General features: G+C 44.8%; 1 protein-coding gene across 3 annotated transcripts in view; it reads left to right on the top strand.

The window, feature by feature from the left end:
- Positions 1-19,953, top strand: part of DPF3 (double PHD fingers 3) — a 184,625-nt gene that overhangs the window by 113,298 nt on the left and 51,374 nt on the right. For all 3 annotated transcript variants that reach the window (XR_008329943.1, XR_008329942.1, XM_053384383.1), the window contains exons 4-5: positions 15,231-15,358; positions 16,642-16,737. Coding sequence is in view for 1 of the 3 variants with exons in the window: in XM_053384383.1 (XP_053240358.1) it covers positions 15,231-15,358; positions 16,642-16,737 (224 nt within the window). In the remaining 2 variants the exon portion in view is untranslated. The remainder of the gene's footprint in view (positions 1-15,230; positions 15,359-16,641; positions 16,738-19,953) is intronic.

Consider the following 19,953-nt stretch of genomic DNA (forward strand, 5'->3'; position numbering starts at 1 on the left):
TCCTCCTCTCCAGTGTATACTTTCAATGAATAAGCAATAAATGATATTAAATTCCATTTTGAAATGTTACAAGCCAAGTTTTATGGATACATAGAGAGCAGTAAGAGCTAAAAGATAATTTTCCTTTGTCCCCATCTATTATTCTCCCCATTTCTTCAGCGAATGTTTTCAATCTGTCATCTTTATTCTTCTCCCGGGTAAACATTTTACAGCCTCATAATCATTTTACACTTGATGGATATTAAATATGTTTTTTACTGGTTTGCAATTCATTTCAATATTTCCCTACATTTTGTACTTCATGTCCTAATAAAATGCAGGTATTTTATGCTAAAACATTCAGACCCAGCAAACACCTGCACTTTCCAAGTAATAAATGCATTTGTATGGGGTATATGGAAGTGGGTATGCATGGGAAGGAGAGCTGATGTAATTTACCCTGAAGCAAGATATATGTATATGCTATGGTTTGTTAAGGCCTCACTCAGAGATCATATCTCTAATGCACTATTTTTTGAGTTCATAAAGTGAGTTTGGTATTGCATCAACATCTGGCAGGGGAAAAAATAACTAAAGTTGCACCTGTGTATATATGTGAAGGAATGATAAGGGATGCGGGTGGCGCTGTGGTCTAAACCACTGAGCCTCTTGGGCTTGCCCGTCAGAAGGTCAGCGGTTCAAATCCCCACAACGGGGTGAGCTCCCATTGCTCTATCCCAGCTCCTGCCAACCTAACAGTTCAAAAGCACACCAGTGCAAGTAGATATATAGGTACCGCTGTGGCGGGAAGGTAAACAGTGTTTCCGTGCGCTCTGGCTTCCGTCATGGTGTTCCGTTGTGCCAGAAGTGGTTTAGACAAGCTGGCCACATGACCTGGAAAGCTGTCTATGGACAAACGCCAGCTCCCTTGGCCTGAAAGCAAGATGAGCGCCGCAACCCCATAGTCGCCTTTGACTGGAACTAACCATCCACATGCTCTTAAATGGGCCCATTATTGGGAGAAAGGAAGATGGTTAGGCCAGCCTCAATTATGCCTCTTAAGAAGATGGTTATAGGTGTGCCTGAAAAGTGGCTTGTCTTTATATCCTATCCATAGCTGTCAACTTTTCCTGTTTCTTGCGAGGAATCCTGTTCAGAATAAGGGAATTTCCCTTTAAAAAAAGAGAAACGTTGACAGCTATGATCCTATCCCCGTTCCACTTTGAGTACACTGGCTTAAACTTATACTTCAGACTCCTATGACTTTAGAAATACTACCACAAGAAAAAAGGTAATAAAACAGCACCCTGTGTAGAGCCAATCGATTTATGATCATTTAACAAACAGCATATGCTATAAGAAAGAAAAATAGGCGAAGTTTGGATTGTGAGTATCATAAGCAGAAGACAAAGTGTCATTCTCTGTAAGATCCCTTTCGCTAGAATGAAGTTCGCCCTAGCAGGGAATTTAAAGTAATGCTGTACCCACAGATGATCCTTCACATACATCTGTCATTGTAATCTAATGCTCATTGCTCTGCAAGGTGCAAGCACAGCAGGAGAACTGAAAGCAGTGATGTTAGATCTGTATGTGGTGCTATGGATTACAAGCCTGTCAGCAAACAATGATAATGTTAACTTGAGGGTATATGCCTGCAGCTGCTGTATCTGCCAATAATATGGTAAAATACACATAGTTTATGGGGCTTCCCCCCTCAAAAGACTTTCATGCCATCTTGCAGGGCAAAATCATACTGAGGTGGCTTCTGTTAAAGCCATAAAATACAATAGATAAATTAAAACCACAATGTAAAACACTATGACATTAAAACCTAGTTCTCCCTGAATTTCTCTGAAAACAACATTTTGGAGCAGATGTTTCTGCTCAAGCAAAAAGAAAAAAAAGATTTTTTTTGAGGGGAGATTAAAATTTTGATCAGGCAAATTCCTCACCAGAGGCGAGGGGGTTTCCCTATCTATCTAATTCTATAGTTTTGTGATTCTAGCTTTTCATATCTGAATGGACAAATCAATCAACTTCCTCTTAGAAATGATGCCTGAAAGGCATCTAAACTGTCAGCATGATGGCTTGAACCAAAGCATACCTAACTTCTCTTTGCAGTCCTTCAATCCTGAATCTTAATAGGTCTCCTACTGCTTTGATGCATGCAGAACACGTTAATGGAGATAAGACGTCTCCCAGCCCACTGTGCCGTTTGGGCTGTTCCATCTTCCACACTAGCTGTAGAAGAGCAGCTCACCAGCCAAAGATATCCATAGATTGATGAGCTTATTACATTGTTCTCTTCAGCTCCTAAAGTCCTTTCCTCCCTCGCCGGCAAGGCACCTAGGCTAGGCCTTGCTCATGTTCTGCAGACAGATGACTGTTGTGGGGGAGCGGGGTGGGTGGGAAGGAGAAGGAACGTAGTTTAATGAATCTCATGGCCAGATGTTAACGAACGAACACACTGACCTTGCCAGAGTACCCAAAGGAGCCTGCACTCCCCTTCCTTCTGAGGGGCAAGGCACCCCAGGTGGCTCCATCTGCCTGGTGTTTATCTGTCTTTCTAAAAGGAACATGACATGCCTGCATTTGGCATGGCTGTTTAGAAAAGACATTTCATTGCACATCAAGGGCAGATGACCAGTCATTCATCTCCGCAATGTGGAGCCTCTCTGCAGCCATCAATCTTTTCTCCCAAACCCGCAGCTTCTTGGCTCCTCATTAATCAAATGAAGGGAAATACAGAGGCACCACTACTCACCCCCTTCATTATCATTTGCTTTTCTCCTCAGATGCAGTTCTCCTCCCCTCACAGTCTTTACTATTTTTGGTCAGGGAAGGCGGAGGCACTGAGAATAATTTATTGAGTGTGGGGATTTGTCTCCACTTCCCACAGTTTATGCTGTCATTTGGATAGATGGCAGAGGCTGATAACTCCCATGTTTCACTTTCAGATACGCACGGTCATATTCTGGGTGTATTCTCCAAAAGAACTGCCATGCTGCTTTTGCTAGATCAGTCCATCTGGTCCAGTCCTCTGTGGCCAGCCCAGCAGTCACAAACAGATTGCCATCTCTTGTTCTCTGGGCCAAAACCTTCAGTTCATCAGCTGAATCTGACCAGTTCTCTCTATATCCTCAGGGCAAACAGGCCCATTTTACTCTCTGCTGTGTGTTTCCATTTCTGATTTTTTGCACTATGAAGCTTTCAGCTATGTTAAGGCTTCCAACTCTATATGCTGCATTTTTGGCTAAAGCTCCCCACCCCCCGGAATGATACCCCAGAGACTTTGAATGTTACCTTGTTCACAATTTCTCTTTTCTCCCACCGTTCTGATTCTTGCTGAGCCCGCAGGGCACATTTTCCCCATCTGCATATTCTCTGCTGCCAGAAATCTTGTTTATTTCAGTGCTCGTATTTTTTATCTAAACTTTATATAAAAGCTTCTGGCATACCCTCCGGGAGCAGGCAGAATTTCCCTTTTCAGACACCTCTTATTGGTATAATAAAATTACACATCTCTTGCCACCATTTGGGAAGACTAGTGGTGCTAATGACTCCATGGCAAAACTCTTTCCGTATCCCTGCAAATAGCAGGGACGGGGAACTCTTTCCAGGCCAGGGGCCGCACTCTGTTCTGGGAAACCTTTCAAGGACCACATGCCCGGGGGGGGGGGGCGCAGAGGCAAAAGCAGGAAAAACCCAGAATGTAAATTTTATCTTTGTACAGTACAGTGGTACCTCGGGTTACAGACGCTTCAGGTTACAGACACTTCAGGTTACAGACTCCGCTAACCCAAAAATAGTACCTCGGATTAAGAACTTTGTTCCAGGATGAGAACAGAAATTGTGTGGCGGCGGTGCAGAGGCAGTGGGAGGCCCCATTAGCTAAAGTGGTACCTCAGGTTAAGAACAGTTTCAGGTTAAGAACAGACCTCCGGAACAAATTAAGTACTTAACCCAAGGTACCACTGTATATGCACACCCAGGCAAGCTAGAGGCCTTCTCAGAATTTGTGGACACATTCTAGCCAGGCAAAACTCTCGAGGAGAATGCAAAGCGTCCCATCACCCCTACATCTCTGCAGTGGACAACACAAACATGCAGTTTCCTGTCCTTTGGTTGATTGTCAAATCTTAGGGTGAGACAGGGTGGAAGCAACATGCTGGTGTCCATCCCTACAGCCTCATTTCTCTCTTATCCATTTTGACTTTGTTAGTCCAAAGCTCAGGGCATGAGTAAGTACTGACAGGCTAGCCATATGTCGTATTATGCTAGGCCAATTAATATGGTTATTGCGATGAAGGAGCTCATCCCATCAATACTGAATCAGGAATATGGTTTTGTTCAGCAGTCCTCCCCCCTCCCCCCATAAGTAGCTCTTCCTTTTCTTCCAGGAGCATTTGCAAGATTTCCACATGCAGAAGAATGATCCTTAAGACCATTAATCATTTTGGATATTGTGTGGAAATATACTGACTTTGCCCCTCAAGCGGTATCCAAAATGGTAAAGTGAGTGACTTTTCTGTCTAAAAATGTTTCTATGAATTGCCCCCTCTTTATACCTAGGATACTTACTTGATCGATTGTGGAGATTTCTGGGACAATATTTTTATAGTAATATGTAGTGCTTTTTTTCTGGGGGTATGCATACCCTTAAATATTTTGTGAATAAGTTTGGCCTCACTGAGGGGCAGTATTTCAATATGAGTAGGAAAATGAGAGTACCCCTAAACATTTTTAAAGAAAAAAAGCATTGGTAATATGAATAATAGAACCTACAGGAGAGAACTTTTGTAAGTTTGTTCTTGTTGCTTATCAGGTGCTCTGCTGAAAGAGCTTTATCTTCCTGTTTCTGCATAGTTCCTATGACAGGCTAGAATATCACACACAAACCTCCCAACTGCTTGGAAATCATCTGAAATATTTTGTTTTCAGAGGGCATTCACAGTTGGACTGACAATACTTTAAAACATGTTCTTTAGTAAGCTATTTACATTTGCGTGCTGAGGTCCCCCAAAACACCCTTACCCCAATAACTCACACATCACACATATTTTTTGTTTAAGGTTTTTGGCATAATTTTGGCCACAACTTTATTAGCATACAAATTGTGAGTGGTTGCTTAGGCATTGGTTATGACTATCTGTCCCCCCACCCCCCGCCTTGGGGACAGCACTGGCTCCCGGATTCCAGCGAAAGCCAGTGTGGAGGAACAAGTTCAGGGATAACTGGAGCTGCGACACAGACCCTCAGCTTCTCCTCGCATGCTCCTAGGGGCTTACACGGCCCAAACCCGATTCCAGGGGTTTGGACGAAAGGATGGTAAGCCCCTGAATTCCTTTAACGGAATTCCCGTGCAGCAGCAGCATTGGAGGGGCAGGCACAGCCAATCCATACCCCTCCACCAACCAATTTAAACCAATGCCTAACCGCCAACCTTACAAGTTGTGACGATTTGCTAAGCAGTAGGCAAAACCCAAAAGGCACACACTAATCAGCCAATTGGAAAAATTCCTACCAGGCCCCTGCACCAATGCGGACGACACCATCACAGGCATAGCAAGGTCAAGGCGCAAGCCCAAACAAGGGAGGGCGGGCGGGTGATCCGATGTCCACAGCGAAAGAGAAAGTAGCCTGCTGTGGACCCTGCTTAAATATCCTTAAATATCCTTAAATATCCCACCCCTAAATTTGCAACATCAAATTTGCCCCAGCAACACCAACCACCAACCAACGCTAGGCCCCTTAATTCCAACCTGCCTATTTACTACAGGGTGCTTTGACCGGCCCCATCCGCAACACGTGCTCTCCTTTAGTGAGAACACGCTGTGCAGCTCTTCAGATAGCTTTGTGGAGTATTCTGGATGGATATCTGACAGTGTGTTTTAAGAATATGTTTGTGTTCCCATTTAATTGACTAGAAACCAAAGTGAAGAAAGCTATCATGTTCCGTTTTAAACCTCAGAGAGCATAAGGGGATGAAGTCAAATGCAGGAATCTGTGATTAAAAGACCTGACAAAGCCAGTGATTTCTAAATGGTGGTTTGGGACCTGATAAATGATTGGAAGAGTATCTGAGAAATTGTGATTATACTGGCTGCTCTCAGATGTAATTGGTATATAATCTTCCCCTCTAGACCTCCTTTATATCTAAAGGTTGTTTCACACGTTATACTGAGGTAACCAACACTTGTCACTGAGCATATGTTGTGGCTGATTCTGGGTCCCTGAATGATGGAGATGTTTTGCAAATGTGTCTGCCACCATTACACCTGACATTTTGGGGGTGATATATACAAAATAGCTTAGGTGTACACCTAACAACGTAATGTGTACAGTGGTCCAAGAGATTGCCACCTTTTCTGCACAGGGTAGCTATGTGTCATGCTTTTAAAAAAAAAAAGGTACTCTATATAGAGAGCTGTCAGAGAAAAATACTCTATTCCACATTTTTGGACACCTACCACTCATAGGGTGGAAGTCAGTGCCATGTTCTTCCATAATGCTGTTGGTGCAAGCATTTCAGCTTGTCAGATGGAACCATCCCCTCTCTCCTCCCCTTGCGTGCCTTTCTGGTGGTTCTCCTAACCCCCCACAAGCCAGTTTTTGGGAGGAAATGAGGGAAGCCCCCTTGCACAATCACAGTCCTTGCCCTCTGCTGGCAGAGCTGGTTAGCTGATTTCTACCATACATACCAATACCTTTTCCCTTGCATACCTTTGATGTGGCCCTCTGCAAGTGCCCAAGCACTCCCCGAGCCAGTGTGGTGTAGTGGTTAAGAGCAGGGGATTTGTAATCTGGTGAACTGGGTTCGATTCCCCGCTCCTCCACATGCACCTTGGGCTAGTCACACTTCTCTGAAGTCTCTCAGCCCCACTCACCTCACAGAGTATTTGTTGTGGGGGAGGAAGGGAAAAGAGATTGTTAGCTGCTCTGAGACTCCAGACTCCTCCTCCTCCTCCTCTTCTTCTTCCCTGCTTCTGAATTTAGGGACGACTGAGATCTCTTCCTGGTAAGGACAGACTTGGAAATCAGGATTGTGCTGGCTGTCACAAACATGACCCCTGCTTCAAATGTGCTTTCCTCTCCTTGCTGGGCCGGGGGGGGGCATCTGCCCTTTTCTGCCTCAGCAGGCAGAGGCTTTGAAAGCCAGGGTCGTGCAGGCTGTCACTGGTGCCTTCAAAGTTCTTTCCCCCTCCCTGCTTCAGTGGCAAGAGGGGTCTGCCCTTTTGTGCATCAGCAGGCAGAGACTTTGAAAGAGAGGGTTGCACTTGCTGTCGGCAGCACAGCTTCTGCTTTCAAAGTGCTCTTTCCCCCCTGTGTGTCTCTGTGTGCACCAGGCGATGTCCACACCACTGGCATGTGGCCCCTGATCACCCATCCACCCACTGCTGCAGGTGGCCTTTAGGAAAATGGCTCACCACTGATCTATTTGAAGAGGTCCCCCTATCAGAAGTGGTTGTTTAAGAATGAGAAGAAGGGAGAGCCAGGGGTCTTGATGCTGCCCATCAGCACCAGACTGAGCAGCCACACAGTCACTTGGACCCAGTTCCCTCCCCTCCCTCTGATGAGACATTTGTTCTCTTTTTCATTATTACAACTTGCTTATTTTCTGTTGATGATTAATAGGTCATCCTACTTCTCTCTCCAGTTGTGCTCTCTAGGAGCTGGGTATGTTTAGCCTTAAAAAAGAGGAAACTGTGAGGATCTACGATAGCCATTTTCAAATATCTTAACGGTTGTCATATGGAAGAGGGAACAAGCTTGTTTTCTCCTGCTCTGGAGGGTAGGACTCAAACTAATGGCTTCAAGTCCCAAGGAAGGAGATTCTGACTAACACCAGTAAAAAAACTCTGACAGTAAGAGCTCTTCAATAGTGGCCCCTCAGGAGGTTGTGCACGCACCTTCATGGCAGGTTTTTAAGCAGAGATTGGATGGCCATCTGTCATGGATGCTTTAGCTGAGATTCCTGCATTGCAAGGGGTTGGACTAGATGACCCTTGGGATCCCTTCCAAGGCTACAATTCTACGATTCTATAAACAGAGGTGGCATGGCTCTAATTCCAGTTGTGAGATAGCTAGAGTGGGAGAGAGCTAATGCTCTCATGTCCTTTTCAACTTCCCCATAGGTATCTGGTTGTTGACGGATGCTGGACTTTCCTCACCAACCAGGCAGGGCTCTTACGGTGTTTCAGTGTTCAGTAGTAACATCCTAATCAAACTTCTAAGGGGTTGTTATGGTATTCCGGCAGTTTAATATTCCAGAGAGCATTAGGGCAATTGGACACTCTTTGGGCTGGTTTGCTTCCCCTCCAGCAAGGCCAACTTGTCTCACAAGATGAAAGAAAGCCAAGAATTGGTACACCCTGGGATTTTACTCTTCCACAGTGCACTGGTATGATAAATAGCAGTGGGGAAGCAGGGTGTCTTTGAATTTCAAATAGCTGTGCGTTTGACCTAAAGGAGCACTACTCTCCAAATCATACTCCCCACATTAATTTTTCAAGTCTCTGGCTTTTAAAAAGCTCCACTACTCTTTAAGGAACATCCTTCAGAAGTTTGTTTCAGTACAGTACAGCAAAAGGGGGGGAAATTATCTCACTCGTAGATGGCTTATGTTCTTGTCCTAGGGGTGCATGGTTGGCAACAGTACATTTAAATTAAAAAGAAAACACTCGTTTTATTTAAACAAACAAACAAACAAACAAACAGGAAGACTCAAGCATTATTAAAATCAACTGAAACTTGTTTTAATGGTCATATGTCTGGTTGGTAAAAGTGCTTACTCAAACAGTAAGTTCTTACATTAGTTTGGGGAGATGCTTGGATTTAAGGTTTACAAGAGAGTTTTCTACAACTAAGGGAGGGTGTCTGTCAGTGACTGCACACTACATACAATGGGAAGGGAGAAAGAAGGGACCCGAGAGACTTGTGCTTCTAGGATGTTGACCAAAAGTCACCTCCATCATGAGATGCATGGGCTCCACCTTCACAGAGGAAGATCAAGGAATGTGAAAAACACCAGTGTGTGCTCTCCCTCAGTGTGCCATAGAGTCATAGAATTGTAGAGTTGGAAGGGACCCTGAGGGTCATCTAGTCCAATATAAACACTATAAACCAATAAATACCGTATTTTTCGCCCCATAGGGCGCACCGGCCCATAGGGCGCACCTAGGGTTTTTTTTTGGAGGGGGGAAATAAAGGAAAAAAAATTATTCCCCCCCCAGGCCCGAGCTTCCCCCAACCCCAGCCCCCAGAACAGGCTGCTATCTGCAAGCCTAAGGAGCGCGGGGGGGAGTTGTGCTGGGTTCCCAAGGCTTGTGGAGAGCTGCTCGAAGCCCGGGGCGCGCTCCGCTGCGCTCCCCGGGTTTCGGGCTGCAGGCTGCTGTATGCAAGCCTTGGGAGCCCGGTGAGAACTCCCGCGGGCTCCCACGGCTAGCGGATAGCTTCCTGAAGCCTGGAGAGTGAGAGGGGTCTGTGCGCACCGACCCCTCTCGCTCTCCAGGCTTCAGCGAAAGCCTGCATTCGCCCCATAGGATGCACACACATTTCCCCTTCATTTTTGGAGGGGAAAAAGTGCGTCCTATAGGGCGAAAAATATGGTAGATTCATGATTCTAACAACATTTAGGAATCGTGATGGTTATGTACTACCTCCAGTGCTGAAGACAGAGTAGGCCTCTGTATACCAGTTGCTAGGGGGCGGGCGGTGGTCATGAATGAGAGAGTGCTACAGCATTCATGCCCTGCTTTTGGGCTTCCCATAGGCATCTGGTTGACCACTGCAAGAACAGAACGCTGGGTGACATAGGCATTTGGTCTGATCAAGCAAGGCTGTTTTTATGTTCTCAGTGCAATAGCTTTAAGGTATTGCAATGAAAGTTAGTGTGCTAACCACCAATTATATATTTCATGTTCAAATCTGACTTTCTCCCATGCACCTGTTCTCAAGATGACCAGGAGTGAGTAAGGTCTTTCAAGCGTGGAGCTTTACCAGTATATACACGATATTATGCAGAATTCAGTTGTTCTCTGGTTATTCGGTTGGGTTACCTTGGAGCAGACCTTTCCCTTTTAATTGCAAAGTATTCATAGTCCTGCCTTTAAGGCAATTTAGTCATGCACACTTAGGTGCGGGGAAGGTAATGGTTAGGCAGCTTTCCTGCGAAGACAACATATGCACACTGTCAGCCATCTGCTCACATTCCCACATCAGAGAATCTTGTCTGCTAGTGCAATTTAAGATTTCTCTGCTTGGGGCTGCAGTTTGAAGTAGCTGTTGTTCTAGGGAAGAATCGCAGGATCTTATTTTCACATAAGATCCTGGCAATCCTTTCTTCCATAGTCAAGGCACAATACAGCGTTCATACAAAAATGAGCCAAGATACATTGTTATGAGAACGTTCGACATGTGTCCTTTTTTTGCTGGTGGAAGTGTAGCTTTTATCTCAGGGGCTCTGGCACCTTAAAAGCCTGACATCCCCTTAAATTAATTGGATGATTTCAAACTCTTGTTCACATGATGAAGTCACTCACACCTCACTTCAGCAATAGGGGCTTTCTGGGCTAAGGCTGTGTCATATTATGAACAACATTTTAATCATCATCGTTTATACAAACAATGCAGGCTGCAAGGAAGTTTCAAAACTGAAAGAGAAGAGTGAGGGAAAGAAGGAGTGGACAGGACTGGGTTGGGGAGAATGATGTGGAGGTCTGGAGTGGTGAGGATGGTAAAAGTCAATATTGGGAGAGGTATGTGCAGAAAGGGCATCACAAGACATCTTCCAGAGTGAAATTCTAGAGTACTATGAGAAGCTTTCCCTTTGTTAGGCCAATAAAAATGACTTTGTGGATGTGGCTCACAATTTTTAAATACAAAACAAGCAATTTCCAGGTACCACATTGACCGGACTTTATCATTTTCCCAGCTAATAACCCAGCTATTTGACTAAGGATGTTTGTATATTTTCTCCCCCACCCAATCTTTAAAAATCTACCCCCCTCCCACTTGCACTTTAATGCTATAGAGATGTGGAAATGAGCAATATGATGGATGGATGGATGCAGCTTGTCTGGGTTTTTCACCACCATTTCCCCCGGGGCGCTCCATCTGCTGGCAGAGAGCACCATCCCAAAAGATGGTATCTTTTGCAAACTCGACAGCTAACAGACAGCTTCTCTCTCTGCATATTTCCCAGAAGAAGAGTGGGCTTAATCTGTTTTCCCCCCTCTCCTTCCTGTGGCATATTTCATGATATTCTTTCTGACTTCCATTGTTCCCAGTGCTCCACCTTAAATAAAAATGCTAAGGGTGGGAAACAGGAATGGAGACTTTACACTCTTGTGACACTGATAGATTCTCATTTGAAACTGACATGAGATTTAATTGCTCACTGAGCCACTGAGTTGCCCTTTAAGGCACATCCTGCCACATCCTGTTAATGAGCTCAGTGGCTACATTCACCCAGCAGTAGCTAGGTGCCATGTGGATACATAAACACACACACACACACACACACACTTATTATTTGAAGATTATTGGGGTTACAGCCCTGGATCTGGGATTTACCATCTCAGATACTATCTACTAGAATCAATCATGATGTACAATTATGTGGTATTTGTTTATGAGAATCAGCTAGTGCAGAGAATCAATGTGACACAGTGTTTGTATAAGCTTTGTGTAAGCATTTCTGAGGAAGTGGAATTGCTGTGGTTTGCTTTTGCACAGCAGCTGTCCCTGGAGTGACAGAGCATTGCTAGAGCTCACCCAATAAGTATCTCGTTCCCAATTAGAACTTGGAAGTGGAGCTGCTTTTGTGCAGAGAGAGACAGTAGTTTGGGTGGCAGCTGATTTGGCATTGTGTTGTGATACACTGTATACTCTATATAGCAAATTAAAATGCTGATAGTTTTATTTTAATAGGTAAGCCTAGAGTGTAGGATTTACTGTAGCCTATTGTCACCTGAGGCAGTTTGGCCATCCCCTTAGCTAAAGGTAAAGGGACCCCTGACCATTAGGTCCAGTTGTGGCCAACTCTGGGGTTGCGGCTCTCATCTTGCTTTATTGGCCGAGGGAGCCGGCGTACAGCATGACTAAGCCGCTTCTGGCGAACCAGAGCAGCGCACGGAAACACTGTTTACCTTCCCGCTGCAGCAGTACCTATTTATCTACTTGCACTCTGACGTGCTTTCGAACTGCTAGGTTGGCAGGAGCTGGGACAGAGCAATGGGAGCTCACCCCATCGCGGGGATTTGAACCGACAACCTTCTGATCGGCAAGCCCTAGGCTCTGTGGTTTAACCCACAGCGTCGCCCGCATTTAGTGTTGACTAAAAACTACTTCTCCAGGCTGATCCTTACCAGGAAGTCACTCCTACTAGCCCTTCTATGGACTGTTTCTTTCCCCACAAGATCTAGGGCACCCTTCTGAGCAAGATGACTCAGGAAAATCTAAACAAAAAATTTTTTTCCCTTCCAGTAGCACCTTAAAGACCAACTAAGTTAGTTCTTGGTATGAGCTTTCATGTGCATGCACACTTCTTCAGATACACTGAAACAGAAGTTGCCAGATCCTTCTATATAGTGAGAAGGTGGGGAGGGGTATTACTCAGAAGGGTGGTGGGAATGGGTGATTGGCAGATAGCTGTGATGAGCCTGTTGACGACTCTTAACGACTGCAATAGGCCTTGCAGGAAAAAGCAAGGGGTGAGAAGGTGAAAAATGGCTCAGGAAAATCTGTGTCCCAAGTCTCTCTGGGCATTGGATCTTGCCAGTCTCTCTGGCACCCCCCTCCTATCCAGAGCAATCAGATTGCAGAGGTGCAATTTAACACCGCTTTAGAGCATTTAATCCAAGGAAGGAGATATATACATTGATCGAACAAGCCCAAAATGATAAAAGTGTGCTCTAACGACTCAACTCACGCTCTGGATTGATACTAATCTGCAGAGTTGACCATAGTAGATTGCAAAGAAAGCCATATATTCCCATTTTTTTAATGAAATATGTTTGTGTGTTCCTTTTTGAGGATGGTGAAGTCTGACTCCCTTTGTGAAAACAGGCCACTTGTGTGGGTGGATTTTTTTCCTTTGGGACTGTTGGCCGATCTGGCCTGGGAGGGAGATGTGAATAGCCACTTGCAAATTTGGATTTAGTCAAGGGACAAGTGGGCTTTGAAGTTGGCCTTCTGACTAAGTATGCTAATTGCTGAAAGCAGATGTGATTAGGAAATGAGACTGACACCTATCGAGGAGGGACAGTGCTTAATTATCACCACTTTATGAGCACTTAAGTTGGCTGTCACTTTGGGAGGAAGCACCCAGGAGTTGGAAGGGACAATAGGTGTGAAACAGCATGCTTCTCGGAATGTGATCATGTCTAGTCTGCTCTCAGGAAAGCTGGAGGTTAGTTTAATGCAGGGGTAGGCAACCTAAGGCCCGGGGGGGGGGGGGGCAGATGCGGCCCGATAGCCTTCTCAATCCAGCCTGCAGCCGGTCTGGGAATCAGCGTGTTTTTACATGAGTAGAATGTGTGCTTTTATTTAAAATGCATCTCTGGGTTATTTGTGGGGCATAGGAATTCATTCATTTATTTATTTTTCAAAATATAGTCTGGCCCACCACATGGTCTGAGGGACGGTGGACCGGCCTACGGCTGAAAAAGGTTGCTGACCCATGGTTTAAAGGATACCAAATTTATCCAAAAGCGTTTTCTTAATCATAGGCATGCAGGGGTGCCAACTTGAATAAAATATTGGGGGGGGGGCACTACCCCACATAACCAATCGCATGACGCGATGCACGAACACCATTTGAATGGCAATGACCATCAACTTTGGGGGGCCCTGGCCCCCTCAAATGTTTTATGAGTGGGGGTGGGGGCGAAGGGAGCTTGGCCCCTAGGAGTTTGCTCCTCTGTAACCATACCAACATTCTAGTGGAAAACATACTTGGATTATAAAAAAAAGCCTGCCATTTTGTGGTCACCAAAACAGCAGCCAGCTTTCCTCTTTCAATGGCTGCCTTAGGATTGGTTCATCCATGAACATACTTTGCTTGTATTAGTCAACATTTGTAAACTGACTCTATTACAAAGAGGTGGTTTGAAAATTCATTAAGTGCTGCTGTGACACATGTAAGGCACCACTTGATGGTGCTTTATCAACATGCACACATGAATCGTATAAATGGATGGCACTTTAAAAACTGTTTATCTTTTGGACAGAAGGGTAGAGTAAAAATAAAAACATTTTAAAAATACAATAGCATGTCAAATTCCTCACCGTAGTACAGGGATGTGCCACTGGGATATGGGGAGTTTCTTCACACAATTGCAAACTTTTTGGGGAGGTTTGTGTGGCAGGTGGTGAGGGCCCACCATTCTTATGTCTCCACGTGAATGATTTGCTAAAGGGAGGTAGTCATCACAGGGAACAATCTAAACTGGCCTCCAATATCCAATCATTTTTGTGCAAAGCAGAACTTAAAATACAACACTGTTTAAAGGGTGAGGCTAACGGAACTGGTTGCTCAGACTAAGGCTGGGAAGACTTCAAGCTTGTGGCAGGACAGAAGTCTTTTTTGCTTTTGTTAAAAAATTGGAGATCAGAAATTATTGTTGACCTACTGTAACTCACCCAGAGATCTACCAGAAGCATCCAATCTACCTGTGGCTCTCCCCTTGTTTAGACTTTGCATGGGTAACAACTGCTTTTCACATGACATGGTAGTTGAATCCATGGACTGCATTTTGAGAGGGATGTTATATTGTTTTAATATAACAAAGCTTCCTGCAAACAAGTCAGCTAGGAAGAGGTCTAAAAAACCCCTCAACACCCCCACTTTTGAATTGTGATTCAAGTCCAGTTTAATGGATTCAAATCCATTGGAAAAATTGACTCGTGTGTTTAATTTCAGGGTGTTCAGACAATGATCACATAAATCCATGTTTGACTGTTGCCCATTCTCAGTCAGCTTGAAAACCCACATGGCTATTCATCTATACATGATGTGCATCTTCTGGTTGCTTATTTACTGTTAGGAACACATATAGGGAAATGCAGAGTAAGTTGATGACATGAGAGCAGTCTTAACAGCAGTAGAGAAGATGAGCTGGGCAGGACTTCTCAAGAGAGCCTCCTTGAGTGGTTTTCAATTTCACACATTCTGTGATTTATCTGTGCTTGTGCATCCCTGGCGCTGCAGGAAATAACCATAGCCTCTGTTGTTGTATTTGGTTTGTCAGAAGTTGACCTGCCTCTGAAGAAGGATGGCTTCACATCAGAGGGGACCACACTGGAAGCACTGCTGCGTGGAGAAGGGCTTGAAAAGAAGGTAGATACTAAAGAGGAGGACACTCTACAAGAAATCCAGGTGATTAAGTGCTCTTCTATTGGCCTGGTCACATTTCCAGTCTATGTAATACTGAAATGGCTGCTTATAAGATTTTGTGGCTTAGTCTCAACCTCCAGCCTATTAATCTCTTGTGACCTTTATCCCATGATCTACAGGGGAGCACACACAAATGCAGATACCAGCTGCTGTATATAACCATAATCTCCAGTGAGAATGAGAAAGAAAGAAAGTGTGTGTGTGTGTGATTGTGTTGCTCTGTTGCTGTGTAGGTGTGCCATAACTTTGCAACTATTGCAAAGGACCATAACATAATAACAGTTGGGCAAATGCTGCCCACGCAACCCAGTGGGTAGCCCAATTCATTCCCCTTTCCTTCAAGATTAAGGAAAATGAATATACAATAGAGGAATGTGGGAAGGAGTGGATTTACTTTACATAAGACAAATGTACTGCAGAAAGTGCAAATTAACACTGCACCAAATACTGCAGGGGCACCTTGTGGGAAGATACATTTGCATCTCAACACTACATGAAGGGTGAGCATTGTGACTGCAACACTAGTGTGAGTGTGTGTGTGTGTGTGTGTGTGTGTGTGTGTGTATTTGATATCTGTAGTAAATTCAGGATTTGATACAATTATTGAATAAAAGCATGATGGGAATTGAAACTCCCCTATAATTTTGAGGTGGAATACTACAGCAAACACTCAAAAGATGCATTCCTGTGTAATGGGTGTATTGCAAAGTAGGGGTGGAAGATATATGTTTATCCATGGAAGCTTCCACTGTGCCCTTTGAGCCTCTTCACAGCCCTGACTGGCTGCTGTTTCGTTGCCAGGTGTCCCCACCCCACCCCACCCCCAAATTGGTCATCTTTCTAGGCTACATAATGATGCCACTGTTCCCTGGAAGAAAAAAGCCAAGAAAACCAATTTGAAAAAACCCCAAAATGGAAAAAAAAGCTCCAGCTAATCAGGGCTGTGAAGATGCTTTGAACAGATGTGAAGAAAGTGAGCAACAGAAGGGTTCCAATAAGGTTTGTGGAAGACCCCCCAAACCCCACCTTGTAGCCTTAAAAATGATCAGTTGTTGACGCTTGGTACAGCCAAACTACATGTCCTCCTTGAGAGCAGATTTGGAACTTTCAATCCATAACTTGAAATGGCCGGATCCAAAGTTGCTTTGTATTTGAACAAAGCCAGAGTCTGCATCCACAATGTCTGATTTCCTTTGCCTTTCTGTTATGAAGCCTCTGTTGTTCTGGGAATTGTTTTTAATTACTGTTTATTGTTCTAACTACAGAGGGTTTTGGAAAATGATGAAAATGCAGATGAAGTGAATGAGGAGGAAGAGATGGAGGAAGATATTCCGAAGCGAAAGAACAGACCCAGAGGACGGGTAGGTTGCCTCAGCCACATGGGAAGAAAAAGGGAGGAGTGAGAACACTATTCTTTTGTTTCTATTTATATTGATTGCATAGATAGACAAAGAGCTTAATGATACCGGTGTTATGTGATACGTTTTGTATGGTATGTATGGCATATGTATTGGTATGTATACATTATGAAGTGATGTGATAAACAAGGATTCCTTTGAATCTTTTGTCTTTTCACTCTCTGATTGTGATTTTTAATAAAACTGTAAGAGAAACAAACCTGGGAGGGAGAGGGAATGAATGCACACATGGAGATATTTGTCTGCATAGATGGCACAACTTTTATTATTTGGTGCTTGTTTTAGCTGCCTTTTTAGATGGGCTGCAGTTATATCTTTTCCCTTGGCGGTCTCAGTGCAGGGAAGAGCTGGCTATTGATCAGTGCTCTCTGCATGGGTCTTGCAGCTGGAGGCTCTCAGTAATCAGATCCCCTGGCAAGAAACCCACACAGCATGAAGGCAGGCAGCTCACCTCCCACTCTTCATGCTGTCTGGCTGTTCTGGCCCTCTCTGCTCTCTGGAGTGAACTGCTGGAGGCTCTCAGGACATGAGCAAGCACCAGCCCCTGCAAACCTCCGGTAGCAGACTCACAGCAGGGAGATCTTTACATTAGCCAAATGTTCACAAACTCCTCTATTCTCCTCCATCAATAAGTGGCTTTTACGGGTTGCGGGGTGGGCGGGGGGAGACACCCAGGCCACCTTACAATCTGTTAAATTGTAATGTGCCACAAGCAGAAAGCAGGAGGGAAAGACATTGTGCTTGTGGTAACGGTAGGAAAAGCCCACAAGCTATATTTTCATCTTCCCGTAAAATCTCATTCTTGCACGCGGCTCCTTCTACTCTTGAAATTTCCTCTTTGACCCTTGCCTGCCTGCCTTGCCTCCCTTCACTTTATGCTATGACTACATCTGGCTGCCCTTGGAGCTGACCTATTGCACAGAATGAGGCACACACTATATTTGATGGCAGCAGGCGTGCATCTTTGCAGGCAAGTCTGCCAAATTTGCAGTTAAAATACAGTCGGACGGAGTGCAATTAAAAGGGTCAAAGGGCCTCTCCAAACTGGTGTTTTGTTGCGGAAGTATTCTGCAATTTGTGTTCTTGACACAATCAGAGTACAGTAGTGGCGGATTTGTTCTGCGATGCTTCCCTATTATTGCTGCCTGGAGTGGCTGTAATGGGGCAAAAATAAGTTAGAACATTTGTGCTATAGAATGTTATGGGGCACGCACTGACTAGAAATGAAGCAGTGGAACTGCCCTCAAACCCTTGTGGGTGCAAGCAATATTGAAAGCTGGACTGTGTGTGACAGCCCCGATAGCATCATGAGCACAAATCACCAAGAAAGTTCAATAAAAGGTATGTCTGGAGGGAGCCCACAGTGGTGTTTGTGCAGGGAGTACACAACCCTCCCACCACTGGCCTGCACTGGAAATGAGTTCAGCAGAAAGGAAAGTTCCTGGGGGTGGAGGAGAGGCTGGGGGGGAAAGCTGCAGGTGGGAGCAGACTTATGAATCCTTGTCTACGTGCGTATCTTCACCACCACCACCGCTACTACTACCACTACCACTGCTACTTTATTTATTTAGATGATGATGATGTGATGATGATGATTATGTGTATACCACCCTTCATCCGAAGATCCCAGGGTGGTTCACAACAGAAAAATACAAAATGAGAATACAAAATGCATAACAGAGCAAACCATTAACCCCTCTCCCACAAACACGTTCAAGCACATTCACTTTACATATGAATTGGGAAAACCAGCTTTTAAAGATGAGGGTCTGCTGCCATAATGTGTACTGTCATGGACCCAGTTCACTACCAGCTCAGACTGCCTCTCCATTTAACCCAGCACTGCCTCCTCTGGTTGGCAGTGGCTCTCTCCTGGAGAGGTCTTTCCCATTGTGAGGGTGGGGGCACAGCACTGCTCCACTGTGCCAGCCCCTCCTGGGATGCAATAGGAAATTGCCCCACACTACTATTTTGCTCCTGGGTCTGATCAGGGTTCTGGGAAAACACAGAGTCAATTCTATAGCCCTGAAGACTGCCTACCCCCCCCCCCACTTTATAGTATGCTGTGCCTGAAGTACAATGCAGAGCCAGTTAAGACACTGAAGCTCTGGTACAATGTTTCCCCAGCAGCATCTCCCACTAGGACACATAAAAAAACGAAGGTGGCCATTGTAACAAAGCACCTCATCCTTTCTTCCTAGATCTAGATATTCTTCTCCACTCATCTGTATTAAGGACACCATTGCACTAGATTTCCAGAAGCAATCTAGAGGCCGCTAAATGTATATTTAGGCCCATGTGTTTGGTTGTTTCAGAGCAGCAACGAGGGAATGATAGGCACTGCAACAGAAATAATGCGGAGGAGCTGAGGTGCTGGCCATTCCCAATTTGTGCACGTCCTCCCCTTTCCTGCAGCATGATTTCATTTTTAATCTTGGGCCCCTTCATCTGTCCTTCTGGCAAGCGTCCCTGTTTGGCTCCATCTGAACGCTCCAAGGCTGCTCTGGCGAAGCTTTCCGGCTATGTACATCAATCCCTTGCTGTAGAACGGCAGGAGGCTGAAGGCAGCCATGGATGACTGAATGCCACATGCTGAAGCACTGACAGCAAGCACGTGGCACTCGAGTTTGTGCCTCTGGGGCGGCTGTCTATTTGCCAGCCCCCCTGAGGCCAGCCATGAAATTATGGGAGTGTTGGGGAAGAGAGTTGAAGGCCAAGGATATATGGATTTGCAGACAGTGAGAGGGAGATTTAAAGAACATTGTCGGGCAGAAATAATGGGCAGGGCAATAAGGCCTAAAATCACAGAGTGCACATTACACACAACCTGAGAACATGAGCATGCATTTTAGGGGGGAGGGATGTATATTTTGCGCAATGTGTAATGCAGGTTAGGTGTAGCTACCATTCATTATTCAGTGTCCCCAGTGCACCAAGAGCAACCGTTTCTTTTTAAAACAAAAGGAACAAGAAAAGAAATTAGAAATCAACATGCATGAATGTGCTTGGGGCAAATATTACTGAAAGCTCCAGGTTCAGACATTTTAATTTATGCATGTGCTTCGCTCTCTCCTATTTTAAACAAGGAGACTTTGAAGTGAAAACTTTGTGTGTAATGTAACTGTTGTTATAATTACTGCACTATTAACAATGCTATAA

This window comes from Podarcis raffonei, chromosome 1 (assembly GCF_027172205.1).
Source record: "Podarcis raffonei isolate rPodRaf1 chromosome 1, rPodRaf1.pri, whole genome shotgun sequence".
NCBI classification, from domain to species: Eukaryota; Metazoa; Chordata; class Lepidosauria; order Squamata; family Lacertidae; genus Podarcis; species Podarcis raffonei.